The sequence below is a fragment of the Polyodon spathula genome, chromosome 8 (assembly GCF_017654505.1).
Source record: "Polyodon spathula isolate WHYD16114869_AA chromosome 8, ASM1765450v1, whole genome shotgun sequence".
NCBI classification, from domain to species: Eukaryota; Metazoa; Chordata; class Actinopteri; order Acipenseriformes; family Polyodontidae; genus Polyodon; species Polyodon spathula.
Genome location: NC_054541.1, coordinates 11,824,035 through 11,840,434, shown reverse-complemented (window position 1 = coordinate 11,840,434; position 16,400 = coordinate 11,824,035). Strand labels below are relative to the sequence as shown.

The window sequence follows — 16,400 nt, the reverse complement described above, 5'->3', positions numbered from 1 at the left end:
AGTCATCTTTGATAACTGTAATACCAACAGGTGTTCAAGTACTTGTCACACCACCGTTTATGGCACATTTTGTTTACAAAAGCACTTTATTTGACCTGCAAAATACTGACTAACAGCCATAAATTCTTTGCATTACATTCGGTAGATGTTGCACAATAATATAAATAACAAATTCAAATGAGTGTTGTATGGTGCTGTCTGTTTAATGTACTGTAGTGCTAAACAGGTTCACTCACCAGCTTTACACCATCCCTCAGGCAGTTGTTGATAAGATTTTATGGCTATCATGTTGGGGAGACTCTTACTTTTTCACCTGAATACTCTTTTACCCAATTAGTATCCAAATATAAGGCAATGCCTAGCGGAAGAAACACCAGAACTAAGCTGAGTCTCAGCTACATTAATAGTGTTTTATATCCCCTTCAGTCACTATATGATTAATTGGATCATGTTAAGTTTCCTATCTATCTATCTATTTTATAATGCATAATGTTTTTTTTTTTTTTGTTGTTTTTTTTTTAAGTTATGGCAAGGCAACTTTTCAAACGCCATAGAGTTTACACAATGTTTTCAAATTTGTAAAATGGAACTAAAAACTTGTGACCAAAGTGGGTGCAATTCTCGTGTGAAACACAATGTCTAATACTCCCACCTCGCCCCTTCATCCCAGCACACTAAGCTGGTGACTCCTCTCATACTCAGCATTGAAAAGCCTGTTCCTCTCTTCACAAACCGCTCCCAAATCTGTGATGCAAAACATCCAAACACACACTGTTTGAGTTTTGGAGAATTTCGCCCAAAGCTGAAAGGAATCTTCTATTTATCCATGGTAATTTGGTTATGACCAGATTTGGAATTGGAATTCTATTTGTTGATTTAAAAAAAAAATATATATATTAAAGTTCAGAATACAGGGATGGAAATAAGACTCCTATTGCATAACAGTTTCACCCGTTCCAGGTTTTAATACAAGATTGATTAGCTACAGTTGTTTAGGTAACAAGCTCAGGTGTGTCTTATTAAACACATATTAAAACCAGGAATGGATCAAACTGCTATGCATTATTATTTCCATCCCTAGAATAGCTGCACTGGATGCGATATGTGCTTGGATGGAGCAATAAAAAAAGCAATTTTCTTTCTACATTATCTTTTTTTTTAAACTTACTAGTAATAAGTTATCCTTTAAATAGTGTAGGACAGTGCACTGTAAAAGCACCATGTGCCATGCATAATGACCTTTGTGCAGAATGCAGTGGCGCTGAGCAGAAGCAGCACAGCGGAGATTAGGATGGTGGTTGAATGATTGGGTAGTTGATCTCAGGATGGTGTTCTACACTCACGATCGCAGGAACTAAAACCTGTAAAGCATCTGCTCTAGAAGCAACCACTTCAACAGTGCATGCTGTCCTGGGAGCTGGCATTGGCTCAAGCTGGTCTGCAAGCTTTCCAGACTAGCTTTGTGTGCCATATTACCCTTAGAAAAATGTCCCATAGGAAAAGCACAGCAAAGTGCAATAAACCATAGTGAACGCCTGGGTACCCACTGTAAAGCACAGAGAGGCATGGTAAAGCACATTTAAAAAAAAACATTGCAAACCATAGTAAACCAAGGTAAATGCATGGTATAAATATGGGAAAAAGCTTAGGAAAACTGCAAAATCACTGTGGTAGTGATCTCTTGAGTTATTTACAGGACACATTGCTACTTATTTATCTGTTTTAGACTTTTTCTGTTTTTAAAGAAGGCAACCTGTGAACAGCGTCTCTGGTGTTGCTGCCGCTGAGCTAAACTTGAGGAAATGTACAAAGAGTTCAGCTTTGAGGTCTATCACAGGTCTCGGAGAAAGCACAAACTGCAAACATTTATTTTCTGTGAAGTTCTAATAAACCTTGCATCCTGTTTCCAAAAGGGCCGTGTCCTATGTCTCCCCCCCTTGAAAATTCATGCCGCTTGGTTCCCTTCAGCAGCGTGGGGAACGTGTTCATTTCATGCATTTTTAAAATGCTTTTTTGTTTGTTTTTGGTTTAAATACTTTGCCCTCTGTTTGCTATTGCAGGCAGCAACAAAGTAATAAATCAAACCGATCAGGAAACCCGTGAGTGCAGTTCAGGGCAGTTTACTGGAAGTTTCATCATTGATTTGTCTTTCTTTCTGTTCGTTTCCAAGCTGAAATATTTCATTTTATGGATTCTGAGGCAAATATGTTTCTAATTTTATTTATTTTTTATTTATGTAATACAATAATATCATATCAGTCAGCAATAATCCTTGGAAATGTACCACTGGTGTTGCATTACTACACTGAAAGTGTGTAACAGCGGCACAGAGGCACAGACAGGGGTGGAAGAGTACATTAGGGTAGGACTAGAAAATAAGTCATTTGTATTAGTTACACTGTATTTAAGATATGTGTCTACACCTTTAGATTACAGGTTTGAATTCATGCACTTTTGCATTTGGATTATTAAGGTTCCTGTATATTGATCACAATAATTTGATCAGAAGGTTCCTATGTAAGTTGCTGAGCAGTATGGCATGCTTACAGGCATTTCATGTTTTTAATGATTGCAATGTGCTGTGCATGTAAAGAATCTTTGAAAATTGAAAAATCGTTTTTATTAACAGTCGCTGTTGCAATCAATGCAATACCATGTGTTATATTTGGAGTTAGACAGAAAACAGGCTGATCTACTTTTCTTTCAATGCTTATTCCACGTCAACTCACTATCACTTTGGCTCAGTCCATTCAATGCGATATTAAAAGGAACAGCTGTAGTTGATAGACATGTTAAGGACAAGAATTATAGAAAAAAACAAAGGTACTTCACACCAGAACCACAGAATTTGACTAGTGTGACACGCAAGCTTAAAACAAGAGTGGGGACCTATTATTAGGCCAATGTGCAAGCTGAACATTTTTAAAACCTCCCTTTCAAATCTAGTTCCACTTGATGGACGGAGTGGTGTGGTTTCTCTCGTTGTTTTGGCCCGCATTGCTGTGTGAAGCGTTTAGAAAGTCTGGGCTATGTAAAGTCAATGATAGGTGGAGGCAGAAGGTTTCTGTTGCAGTGGTGGATGTCTTTGTAGATGATTTTGCTTCATTAAGTACTCAGTACAGTGTAAGAATGGGGAAACCACATGTGTTCAGCAAGGTTCTCTAAAGTAGTAAATATGATCAAGTCACTATAGACAATCTTCTACAACAAGAGCTCCTTTGGTTAACTCCATTGGTTTTCATTTTTTGAATCCCACAGTGGAAATGATATGAAAGGGAAATTAATAATCTGAATTTTCTGCCCTGCCAGCACTCTCACAGAAACCTTGACTTCTCTGTGCTCTTTTCAAAAGCATGCGTCTGCATTGTTCAAAGCGCTGGATACCATAGCTGTGGCTGTGTGAGTTCCTTGGTTTGGTTTTATCACTTGATGTAGTCTGATTGATGGGAAATACCCTGATCTCAAGGCCAGCTCCTGGGGCAGTGACTATGAGGAAGTTTGACTTCTCGACACTGGGTGACCATAGGCTTCCTGTGCACACTAACACACAAACACAACCCATCCAAATATATCATTTGCAGGGGAATCTCTGGCTCGCCGGCCTGTCAGATTGCCACCACAGTGAATATTTGTGTTTACAGTGTAAAATCTGCAGTTCAGAAAGCCGTTACCAATTAAACTGTCCTGCAGCAGCAGCAGTCTGAGTGCACCTTGTTCTTTAATTTAAATGATTTCTATTTCATGAGTTAAAGCATGCATGAATGAACCCAGCAACAGCCTAAAACAGTGTTGTGAATATCAGATGTTGTAAAGCCATGAAACCTACTTAATTTTTTTTTGTATTAAAAATAATTAAATAAAGCTTTATGGATAGGTCCATGTTGCTTATTGTCGCAGTCTGTTGTGCACCAAAAGTTTGTGTTTTTAAACAATGAATCTTTGTAAATTAAGGGTAACGCATTAATTGTTCCCAGGATTCTTTGAATTCTCTGAATGTGCTTTTGAAGTGAATTGTAACCAGTGCAATCTGACCTGAAGTTGAAAGTGTGCTGCCCAGAGGTGAAGGGTTCATTTCATCCCTATGAAGCAGACTGTGTTGCTCTCTCTTTCTGTCCTGTCACTTGCTTGTCAGTCTGCAGGTTGAAGGTTCAGCGGTGCAGGTTTTGTTCCCAGGGACCTGTCCCAGTTGCTACCGGCACTCCAGTCTTCTGATCAGTGTCGGAAAGGACTGAATACGTCGATAAAAGTCAGAGGTGCTTCCTGTTAGGAATCCCAGCTACGGTCCGGTCGGGTTTTGAAGCTCAGGGTGGCGCTGGATTCTATGGTGCCTCATTAACCCTTTCAGTCCTGAATTATTGAGCTGAAGAATGCGAAATTGAGTTATAATATTCAAAAAGGAATTTTTGAGTATACATGAGTTCAGGACAAACCCCCTTTTTTTCACATATATTTTGGTAAATGGGACTTTAAAGTCCTGTCAGTGCTTTAGGAATGCTTAGCCCCACATGTTGAAAAATAACTTGCTTGGCCTCAAACGCCAATGCATGTCTGTACTCATTTGTATAACAATACAGCTGATCTAATGTTTTGATACGTGCCTTTTATCACTACAATACAGAAACCTGGGTCGCTTCGCAGCATCTCTTTTCAGCATATGTTATCATACAGCGCCAAGAGAAGGACTGAAAGGATAAAGGACAGTGGAGAAAAAAAAAGAAATATGTTATGTCACGATCGCAACGTTAATTTTCAGGATGTAGACATAACACATTTTTATTTAAATTTTTTTCCCCATGTCCTCAATGAGCCAGCCACCATGGGACTGTGATCCTGGTTATACTGGTTAGTCTTCTTACTGTAGAATCCTACACTGGTGTCCATGTATTCATGCATTGTGTTCCTATGTGGAGTTCTAATAAAGCAGCTGGGTAATACAGCCAATAATAAACCAATAAATGAGCACTATGGTAACGGTCGCCGTCAATAAGAGTCCCTGAATTTTCAGGAGTGCTGTGTTGTGAGACAGAAAGAGATGAGGGGGGTGGGGCAGCTGTTGGCTGAACCAGCTGTCTGGCTGGCTGGCCTTGCTACACAAGCAGACATGTGCTGGAATTCCAGAGCTCTCTCAGCCTCCTAACCCCACCCCCACTCCCACCGACCCATCTCCAACACCAGCCCACCCCCACAAACACCAAAATATACACTCGGACCAAACACCCTGCCTTCTATCAGAGGGGGCTGCAGGAGCTGTCATCAGCCGATATAATAAAAAATATCCGGAGCATTACCACACTTTACCTACCCAAATGCAGCTTCAGTTTCGGATCCCATACAGAATAATGCGTAGCTTCAATTTCACTTAAAAGGAGCAATTCACTTAGTGCCTGAGTTAGTCTGGTCAAGCTGCAGAGGACCTGCTTATGGTATAAATCATCTTCACAGCACTTTGGGTGGGCAAGAGAACCACAAAAGAACAGCTCTGTCACCCAAAGTGGAAGTAAGAAGGGCAGCCTTTGAGACAAGCTGCACGGTTCACTTGTTCTAAACGTATTTTCTTTTAAACAATGGGCTCTATTCGATAGATCTTGAACGTGTTGCCGATTCCTGTAGACATCTTGAATCTGTGATCCTTCTAATGGTTTAAGTTGCTGTCGGAATTACCTTGGCTTGAATTAGTCATAGATGTCTGCCAACGTAACAGGAACTCAAAAAAAAAAAAATCAGACGATGGTTACAAAGATGTGTTTTGATTGCGCTGATGTTTGTTTTTCACAGGAGGGTTTGAAATCTTGGACTGTGGCTACACTCCAAGAACAACCATGGATGTGTTCAGTATAACCAGGCAATGTGTTCAATTAGGAAAACAGCAGCCAGCTACACAAGGGCTGTGCTCTGCCTAATCAGACACACAGTACAGAACAGGCGGGGAACAATTCTGCTCCTGGAGGGCCGCTCCACACCAGGTTTTATAGGTACAATGGATTACAGGAAGGAGGTTGAATCGGTTCATTTAAACAACATGTAACAGGGCTGGAGCAAAGACCTGGACTGGAAAGGCTAATCATGCTCGCACCATAGTTGTTTTTTTTTTTTTTTTTTTTTTGTGAATCCGAGTCTGTTCTAAATTTGGGAAACAAAACAGAAAAGGAGATGTGAACCTGCAAACCAAGCAAGAGGTCTATTGGTGGAGCAGAGGGTCATGTAGGGTCACACGGGGTCAGGCCGCCACTCCTGACACTGGTCAGCCTGGAGTGGGGTGGAGACGAGGGGGAAGCACTTTTGACTAGGACTGAAGTCGGTTGTTTATTTGGAATTGGGGAATGCTGGATGGATGACTGCAGCGGACTTTGTAGAAGGAAAGGATTGCAGGCCTGCTGCTGCTTACAGTGTGCTGTCCCTTGTTTAGCCGAGTGTGGACAGGTGCAGTGGGGGGAGAGAGGCCGCTGTGTGAAAGGGGCTCTTTGTTCAGGAGGACTGCCCGCGCCATGTAAGGCAGGGCCAGCAGCTCGGGGTTATCAGCTGGGACAGCACGAACTGCTCACGCACGTTCCATTAAACACCAGAACAGCTGAGGAGAGCCAGAGAGCCACGGAGAGGGGGACAGCAGCCTGCCTCTCCCACACTGATGTTAGGGGATTGTCCGAGGAGCCTGGAGCACAGGCTGGGAGACCCAGCAATCATGTTCAAACCCATTGCATGGGAAACCTTATTGGAGACTTTCTTTACCAAGAGGATCAAGGTACAGGAATGCATTCGTGATTTTCGTGTGTGAGCTGGTGTAGAGTTTGGGCTGTCATTTGTGTGGTTGTGGGGTGGGGGATAGGGGGATAGGGGGTGGGGGTAGGGGAGGGGATAATGGGGGTGGTCCTTTAATCAATTATTCAAATGTTTATTTAATTAATCATCCAGAAAGTGGAGATGAAAAGCTGTGGCTTTCACCAATATCAAGGGTATTAATGCAAGCAGATGCTCCACTTCGTGAATGGAGGTGTTGGATGTAGGATTTGTATCAGTTAGATCATCATATTTTTTTGCTTTTTCTGTGAAAAGAGGAATTGTGTTTCCAGTACAGATTAACTAAAGAATGTCCTTGTGATCACGTATGCCTCTTACTACAAGTGGGCTCAAGTGACTAATCTTTAGTAACTGCGCAAAATCTGTCACAAAAGTGTTTCATGTTTTTCAAGGACAATCGCCCAAGTAAACTGTGCCCACTTTCACAAACTTGCAAACCTGAAACCATGCCGTCTATGGCTGTGTTTCAGTGAAGGTTGGGGCAGTGACATTTCCTGTCAGGGTTTGTAATGGAACTCGTACGCTGCCAACAAGAGTTGTGACTGTGTGGTGCGGTCGCCAGCTGCTGTCCAGTGTTGTTTATCACATTTAAAGGGCCAGAGTTTGGGGCACATTGGCATAGAATTTAGAACTTTTCATTTTAGTCTTTCTGAAGACTGGTTGTTATTATTATTATTATATTTTCTTTTTTTTTTTACTGGATCACATTTTTTTATACATTCTCCTAGATGTGCTGGGTTATATTATGAACTCTGTACACCACATCTGTAAGACTGCAGTGTAACTGGTCTGGTATCTCTTTAAGATGTGACTTTACCGGTCGACAGTGCACTAGAGTCCAGTCTAAATTAGCTGTTCATGTGCTGTGTGTGCTACTAATTACAGAAAAATTCAGCACCTTTGTCTTAAAATTGGGTTGTAGTGTTTTAACCCCTTCTAAACACTGCTTGCCCAGTGAAGGGTTACAAACACTGGGGGGTGGGGGCACTTTATTCATGAACTGCTTTTGTTTTTTTGTTGTTTTTAATAAGCAGCATTCCAGTTATAGCAACCATCCCCGTACCACCCACTTTTAACAGGGCTTTGGTATTTTCAGTCTTGCTCACGCAAGTGAGTGCTTGTGTGTGGGTGAATGCACGGAGCACTCACACAGGGCTTCATTTTCAAAGAGAAGCATGATGGAAACACAGAGACATGTGTGAGAATCCTCCAGTCCAGTGGGTATTGGATGTCTGTTTGTGCCATGCATGAGTGTCTGTGCCACGCTATTTGTTTTTCATTTTCTCATAGCTGCTTCGAGAAGGCAAATGTATTGCTTTTAGCTGTTCTGTGAAAGGATTCGTTTTGTATTAGAAGCATTTTTAAAAAATTGAAATACGCTTGTGATGTGTAGCAAACACTTTGCAAATGTGAGGAGTCCCTTGAGTGACTGATTTAATACATTCTGCATTTGATCCCTGACATATTTATATACAAAAAGTGCATCTCCCTGTTGCAAATGACTCAACGCCCAGCTCTCGCTGGCTTCAGTCAAATCACGTGAAACTCGTTTTTTGTTTTTTTTAACCGATGGAATAATAATAATAATAATAACAATAATAATAAATAATAATAATCTGGTGAATATGTGCCTGTGCAGGGGTTGCACGAACTCCAACCTGTCGGGGAATCGTGTGCATGCCTTTCCAGGGGGAACAGAGGTCGTATTTCGCTCCAGGGTGCGGTTTGTACAAGTCCAAAGACGGGACTTCACTGCGAAATCCGGTCACCAAAAGAACTGTGGCGTTTGTGGCGTGCACTTTCTCGACCGTGATTATCTGGACAGCCACTTATTTGAATATAGCATGGGATTTAGAAGCAAATAACGAATCTGGTTGAAGTCAGATGCGGCAGCTTCAGTGCACGTCAGATGTTTTTTTTTTTTTTTTTTTTTTTTTTTTTTTTAAATATATAATTGAGGTTTTATAGGAAACCACCATGAACACACACACTGGTGTGTGTGTGTGTATATATATATATATATATATATATATATATATATATAGCTAAATAGCAAGATTTTTTTTATGAAAATAAGATTGGAAAGATACAACTCGTCTTGTCAAGTCAAGGCTGTTGCCAAAGTGGGTATTGAGTACAGACAGTAATGAAAATGGATAACACTGCAGTGATCATGTGGGAAAGAGTGGATTGAAAAGGGGTCACGTAGCAAAGGGATTACGAAGAAGTTATGATGTAATTTTTAAGACCGTGGTTATCAGAAAAGTTGATTCATCCAGCAATTATCCTGCTAGTGAAAAATTCCTGTTACCTAAATGGACACAGGCAAGTTACAGTATTCCAGTTACATTACTATTTTTGACAGAAACCTACGGTCATAAAATCGGCACTCACTTTTAAAATGTTATAGAGCCTTTAATTATTGTGTGTGCATCATCAGGACACAAAACATGTAAATAGTGGTTATGGCATTACCATATTGGAATATAAACCTGTGTTTCGGGATTACGAACAACTATCCAAACTTCACTGCATCAGAACATTTGTACCACTAATAATGGTGAGTAAAGAAACGTTTATTTTTCCATTTTCATTGCTGAAACTTCTGCTTCATGTAGGGCCACCTTAGCAAGCCTTAGCCTACTGTACATTATTGTAGTGTCAGTAATTTATTGTCATTGAAAATACTTCACAGTGTCCCTGTCAATGGTCTGCTGTTCTGTGACAGTCTGTGATTACAGACAAAACATGACAAAAATTGGTATTATAGGCCATAACACTAGACAATCGCTAAACTAATATTAACTAATCACAGAGTATAGATGCTCAAGCGTATATTATTGGTAATCAAACACATTACAGTTTTGGATATCACACTCACCATGCAGTGTTGCCGTTCCACCAGGACGTTTTGCAAGGTCCACAATTTTATTTCTTATGGCTCCCCATTTAGCTGCGGACATTGTTCACTAAATTAATTGTACCTTCGACTTCAACTTCTATGTTTTCCGCGGCAGTCACCATGTGTGCTTACCGTTTCGTACGTAACTTCCGGTTTCATTCCGTCCTGCACGATTTTTGAGTGGGTGTGGCCAAACACCACAGAAAATCCGTCATGTCTTTGTTGTTTAATGTTTTTGTAACCGCATGGAAACTATTCAGAAATGTAGTGGTGTGTTTGACCTGCAAGATACACTTTAAACTCCCTACCAAGCGACCGATTGCCTTCTTATTGATCATACACTGCTTAATTGGCACTGTGACGTGTTTTTTTTTTTTTTACCTATAACTAAAATTCCAGAAAATTGACATTTTTGTTGCATACACAAATACACCCAAACATGCAAGCTATCTAACGTTGTGATTACTAATGCTCATATTGCAATGTGCTCCAATGATCAACAGCAGGGGATGTTGAAATCGTGGGGAGTGTCTAATTAGGGTAACTTGTGGTCCAAACACTCTCTACTTCCTCAGAGGAGTGGAGGTTCTTTATGGAAGTAGAATTAAAAAATCCTAATTAGGAGCCCAGACCGGTGTGTGGTTTCAGTGCTCTCTCAGTTAGGTTGTTCATTCACTCATGCACACTGTTGGAATCTTCCTAAAATTCTGCCTTGTTCTTCCACTCTAGAACCTTCTGGCCAAAGCCCTGTATGACAACAAGGCAGAGTGTTCTGATGAGCTGGCCTTCCGCAAGGGGGACATCCTGACGGTGATCGAGCAGAATGTGGCGGGCAGCGAGGGCTGGTGGAAGTGCTCCCTCTACGGACGCCAGGGGCTAGCACCAGCCAACCGGCTGCACCTGCTGTCCTCCTCGCAGCTGGACACCCTGTCATCGCGGGGCCCCGAGGTAGGGTGCTTGAGCTTCTGCACCATGGAGAACCCCCCGTCCTTCCCTGCGCTGGAGTCCTCCTCCAGGACCAACCAGCAAAACATCTACCAGATTCCGTCTGTGTCGCGGCCGTCAGGGCCCGCCTACGAGGACATGAACCCCGTCTACAAGGTGCCTTCCCTGGCCCAGATGGCCCCCAGGAACCCCTCTCCCTCCCTCAGGGAGCCCTCCAGCATGGTAATGCAACTCAGGAGTGTGTGATTGACTCTCTTAAAGGAGCGGTAGCCAAGGTTTAAAATATGCTTTTTTTCCTCAAGTACCAGCAAGCAGCAGCAACTTTGCCTGTAGCGTTGTCTTAGAAATATCTGCGTACGCCAAAATGAAGTGCAAAAGACAAGCAAAGGCTATTCAACAGCAGAAATGGGGACCAGTGGTAATATTGCTACTAGTGCTGATAAGATGGAAACTAAAATGTTGTATAACCCTGGATAGCACCCCTTTAACCAAGCTGATGGAGTGGAATAGAATCTTGTAATACACACTGTGCAGTGGTGTTTGAGGTGCATGGGTGAGGGGATTAGCAAGGCCACACCTCCATTGAAGTGGAGCCGGGACCCTGCTTTCAGTGGTCTGGGATCTTCCCTCCTTGGTTAACATCTCATTCAGCAGGAGTGACCTGCCTGTAACACTACGCTCAGGTTTCAGTTCTGCTTTCCACTGTGCCACAACCAAGAGCACAGCTGGTGTCCTTGGAGGCCACTGTAGTCATCATGACAAGACCTAACCCTTCTTATAATGTAAGTCACTGTTAGTCATCATGACAACGTAGTGTTAATTAAGACAGCTATGTGCGCATCACAATCACAGCTCATGATATACACCACAAACGACGCTAAATTGCAGTTCTGTGCGATTAACATACCTGATAATGTCAGATATCTATATATATATATATATATATATATATATATATATATATATATATATATATATATATATATATATATAGACACACACACGCACACACACACATGCCACTTGCTGGAAAACCAATGCATAAGCAGCTCACTGAAATGAATGGCATCCACAGACTGTGGCGAGGACATTGCTTTTCTGTTATCCTCAGGCATTTCATTACAGTGTTTGAACAGTGATTAGAGGGTGTATGAGAGGCTGCTCTGCTGTAGCCCAGGGATATCTCTGCTGTCTGCAGATGGCGCCGGGCGCTCTCCTGTGGGACTGGCATGTACTGCTGCATCTTTACGAGGCTGTAACTCTGTTTAAAGACGTGGATCAGACACCGCTAACTGCAAACAGGGCCAGCGCTGCCTCAGCACCACAGGGGTCCACTGCAGCCCTATTAACACAGTCTGCTTCATCCTCCACAGAGAAGAAGCTCATTTCCTGTTTACAGCAGCTACTGACTTCATTTAGAGCCGTGGTCTGGTTCACATTAAACACACACCTGCTTTGCTTCAACTCAAGCTCAATCGATATGACGTGAAAAAAATACAAAGCTTTCACACTACTGCCAGTATCTTTTCATGCAGATTGTGTGAGTTGCTCCATTTTTTCAAAGAGACCCTCAGTAGATTCCAAAGCTGAAGTTTATAATGCGTATAATGTGCTTCTGAGTCTGAAGTACGTGAATGTATTCGCCCTAGTAAAAATCAAAGGAGTTTTGCTGGAACCCCATGTGGCAGTACTATGTAAAGTACTCATTATCCAACAGAAATTTAAATACAGGCATGCAGCATATTATTATTCAACAGCATCCAGATTCATCTCTATTTTTCTCCATATAACTAGAGAATGAATCATTTTAGCAGAGGTCATCAATGATGCAATCCTCTGAAACTAATTCTAAATAATAAATAATTCTGACCTCTCGCACCTCCGTGGGACAGGTTCCTTTCTTCACAAGTTTCATTTATGACAGAGTTCACTGAGCGAGCGGCCCGATTTCATATGTGTCTTGTCTGCTGCTGCGAGGCAATGAAGGCATTGAAAATCTGAGACAAGAGGTTGTCCTGAGCCTTTCTCTCTGAAAATATTAATTCTCTCCCATTCACCCCCTCCTCTCCTCGTCCATCCTCCCCACCAGCACAAAAAGGCTTGTTTTCCTCTCTCTAGTAAAAGGGTAATAATATAATAACCCATCCACAGTGATTCTTTAGTTGATAACCCATGTTCAAAGGGAGAGCCCATTGTTTTTTTCTGCACCAAAGACCCAAACAGTCAAGCAGATAAATGTTTCATATAGAACTTTGATTTCATCTAGGCTATAAAGGCTGGGGTTAATACCAGTGTTCAATGTTCTGAATAGGCCTCGGATGACTGAGTGCTCTTTCTCTTCTTTTCCAGGCTCTTCAGTTTTCCAGGGGTTCGGCAGGGTCCAGCCCCCAGAAAGAGGTGTACGATGTCCCCACGCTGCAGCTGCGAGCCTCCCTCACCACGGTCAGTCAGCCTTCCACTCTTGGATCACCTGTGTCTGCACCTTTCTTTCTTTCTGCATTGCAGCCCATATATAAAAACAACACAAGTAGCAAGCATGTTCAATCAGGATTATAAACCCATGCCATGGCATGCTGCATACTGCAATGATACAAAGAGAATGATCAAATACTCCAATTCATTTCCAAACTTCTTACACCAGGCTGATGTTCATTCCAACCTCCACAAAACTAGAAGCTACAAGCAATGCAATTAGCTCGTTAACATGGAATGTTCTCCTTTTATAGATGTAACATAACACATGTTCCCTTCTGAAGTCAAAGATGTCTTTCCTTCTTCCTCTTTTCAACTGAATGTGAGATGTCAGAGATGCATGTCATCTCTTCATTTACAGTATGGTGCAGAGTGAGTTATGATTCCATGTGTACTGGTGAGATCTGAAAGAGTAAACACTGCCCCCCCCCCCCCCTCTCCCAGGTCTCAGCATTCCAGCACAACACCAACAAGAACTCCATGTTTGTCTCTGCCAGTGAGCGGGAGAAGCTGGAACAGTGCTACGAGATTCCCGGGAGCGCAGAGTCCAGTATCACCAGCCAGGGAAATGTGAGTAACAAACCCCCAGCCGGGAGCATTCATCATGGAGGAGGATTGAACAGCACCTGCCCCTTCTGCTGTGGAGCCCGGGGGTGCAGTGGAGATGTCATTGACCTTTGAGGTTTCGGGTCTAAGCCTGAGCAATTCTAGCTTCTAAAAGCTTTTGCCACAACAAACTATTGTATTTAAAACAAGTACTGTAATGTGAAATAGATTTGAATTTAGAGAAGCATTGAAAGCATCTCATAATCAAGAGTAAACAGCTTGTGCATTATCAATAGAGGCTCTGGTTTTAACTGTGATATCCTTTCCAAGGTTTATGCCGTCCCCCCTGTGGTTTGCACGGACTCCAGTTACGATATCCCCGTCTCATCCATGGTGGAGGCACAGAAGCGTTTGAATGGGGGCTACAGCACCCTGCCAAACCCACGCAAGTCTGAGTGGATCTACGACATTCCCGTCTCCCCGGAGAAACAGAGCTGGAAGGGCTTGGGTCAGGGCTCCTACGAGACAATGCCTGCCAAGGGGGGCGTGTCTGGGAGGCAGCAAACCCCCAGCGCAGCACAGACATTACTCTACGACATCCCCACACCCAGCACAGACCCCAGGATGAGGAGCGCGCACCAGGACAGCGGAACTTCTTCTAATGTGGACTCAAGAACTTCCAGGGCAAACCTGTATGACACCCCCCCTGCAGGGAAACGGCACAGCATCCCACAGTCGTGTCCCTATGATGTACCTCCCTCCGCCCTGGAGCAGGTCTCCCACAGACGGGCCAGCAACCGTGCAGTCGTCCCTGCTGGCACTGCCCCTTCCTCCTTCCCTGTCCTGCACAGGGGGGCTCCCTGCCCTATGTACGACCTGCCGCGGGGCTCCCTGGGGAGAGAGGACAGCCTGGCAGGAGGTCCAGGGCGACGCCCTGTCTACGACATCCCTCCTCCCAGAGACTGCCTCCTGGAGAGCGGGGAGGAGGAGGAGGGCACCAACAGCCAGTGCAGCAGCAACGCCTCCAGCTCTTCAAGCGGCTCCTCCTGCGACCCCCTGCCTCCACCGCCACTCTCCTCCCCGGAGCCCCATAGAGCGGTGACCCTCAGCCAGGAGGAGGCTGTCCGGAGGTTGTCTCTGCTGCAGGAGGGGGTGTGCCAGGCCGTGTCCCGGCTCATGGTGTTTGTCAGCAGCCGGTGGCGGGCCCGAGAGCACCTGACCTGTCACCTGGAAGAGGTCCACTCCTCAGTGGAGGCCATCGCCGGCTCGCTCAGCTCTTTCCTGGATTTCGTCAGGGATATGAGGGGAAATGCCAGCCGTCTGCGAGACTGCAACCTCCAGGCACGGCTCCAAAAGCAGCTGGCCATCGTTGAGGACTCGGGGGTGATCCTGCGGGAGGCAAAGGCGGCGCTGGCACAGGCTGGGTGGGAGCTGGACTCCCTGGCTCAGGACCCCAGCCAGGCCCCGCCGTCGGACAGCCTGGACCGTTTCGTGATGGTGGCCCGCACTGTGCCCGAGGACGTCAAGCGCCTGGTGTCCATCCTCAACGCCAACAGCAAGCTGCTCTTCAGGCTGACGTCCCCCGTCCCTGCCCCAGCCCCTGTCTGGACAAAGAGGGAGGAGTCTCGAGCAGGGAAGAAGAACGGTCCCCAGGGCAACAGCCCCTCAGAGGACAGCGACTACGTCCTGCTACAGGTAACTGACTGACAGGCTGGCTGCTTGCTTGCTTGCTTGTTGATTACATTATAATTGATAATTTTCTCAAAGTATAGAATCAAATAAATATATTTTATAGTGTGTGTTCTTCATTTGTTTTTGGTTGGGAAGGGATTCGAACAGGGATCCAGACCCTATTTTTTGTAAAAGAAAAAAAGAAAATGAAATAAAAAATATTAAAACAAACATTGTAATTGTAACTTCTACTGACGACAATGTTCACACTCCATTCACACAGCGCCACCAAGTGTCCAAACAATTTCATTAGGGTTTATTTTCATAAGGTTTTTTTTTTGTTTTTTTGTTTTTTTTTTGCCAGAACACACACATTCAGTCTTAACTTTAACCCTTTCATGCATGGCAATCTCATTTGGGGACGTAATACAAAACTCTCTTTATGTGGGGGCATATGGAAGACGCAAATGCATGATGACCTCATATGAGGCTGCCCCCATATAAAACAATGGAAGAAAAATATTATGCGTCCAAAACTATTTTCAATATTTCATGCACGAAAGGGTTAAGCATAAAACCCGAAAAAAAAAATGAGAGCAACTGATGTGTTGAGATGGTAACACTCTACAGTGTTACACGTCTAATAATAACCGTGTGTGTGTGTGTGTGTGTGTGTGCAGGCTAAGGAGAAAGCTGCATCCTCAGCCGTGAATCTCAAGCAGCACTGCAAGCTGTACTTCGGGGCGCTGCAGAAAGCCATCGTGGTCTTCATCACCAGCCTCGTGGAGGGCCAGCCCCCGGAGAAGTTCATCACCCACAGCAAGCTGGTGATCATGGTAGGACAGAAGCTGGTGGACACCCTGTGCAAAGAGGCGCACAGCCGCGGGGAGAGCCTGGACCTGCTCTGCAAAAGCAATCTGCTGTGCGCCCTCCTCAAGCAGCTCGCTGTGACAACCAAGAAGGCAGCCGTGCACTTCCCTGACACGGCGGCGCTGCTGGAGGCACAGGACTTCGCCAGGGAGCTGGCACAGAGGGCACAGCACTTTCGGACGCTGATAGACCTCTGAAA

The 16,400-nt window shown here is 44.0% G+C and overlaps 1 protein-coding gene across 1 annotated transcript; it reads left to right on the top strand.

Moving 5' to 3' along the window:
• Positions 1-5,304: 5,304 nt before the first annotated feature.
• LOC121319399 (cas scaffolding protein family member 4-like) lies at positions 5,305-16,400 on the top strand. The gene is made up of 6 exons (XM_041256806.1): positions 5,305-6,739; positions 10,427-10,864; positions 12,992-13,084; positions 13,559-13,684; positions 13,991-15,355; positions 16,012-16,400. Exons 1-6 carry the CDS (start codon positions 6,626-6,628, stop codon positions 16,396-16,398), a joined length of 2,523 nt encoding a protein of 840 aa, XP_041112740.1. The 5' UTR covers positions 5,305-6,625; the 3' UTR covers positions 16,399-16,400.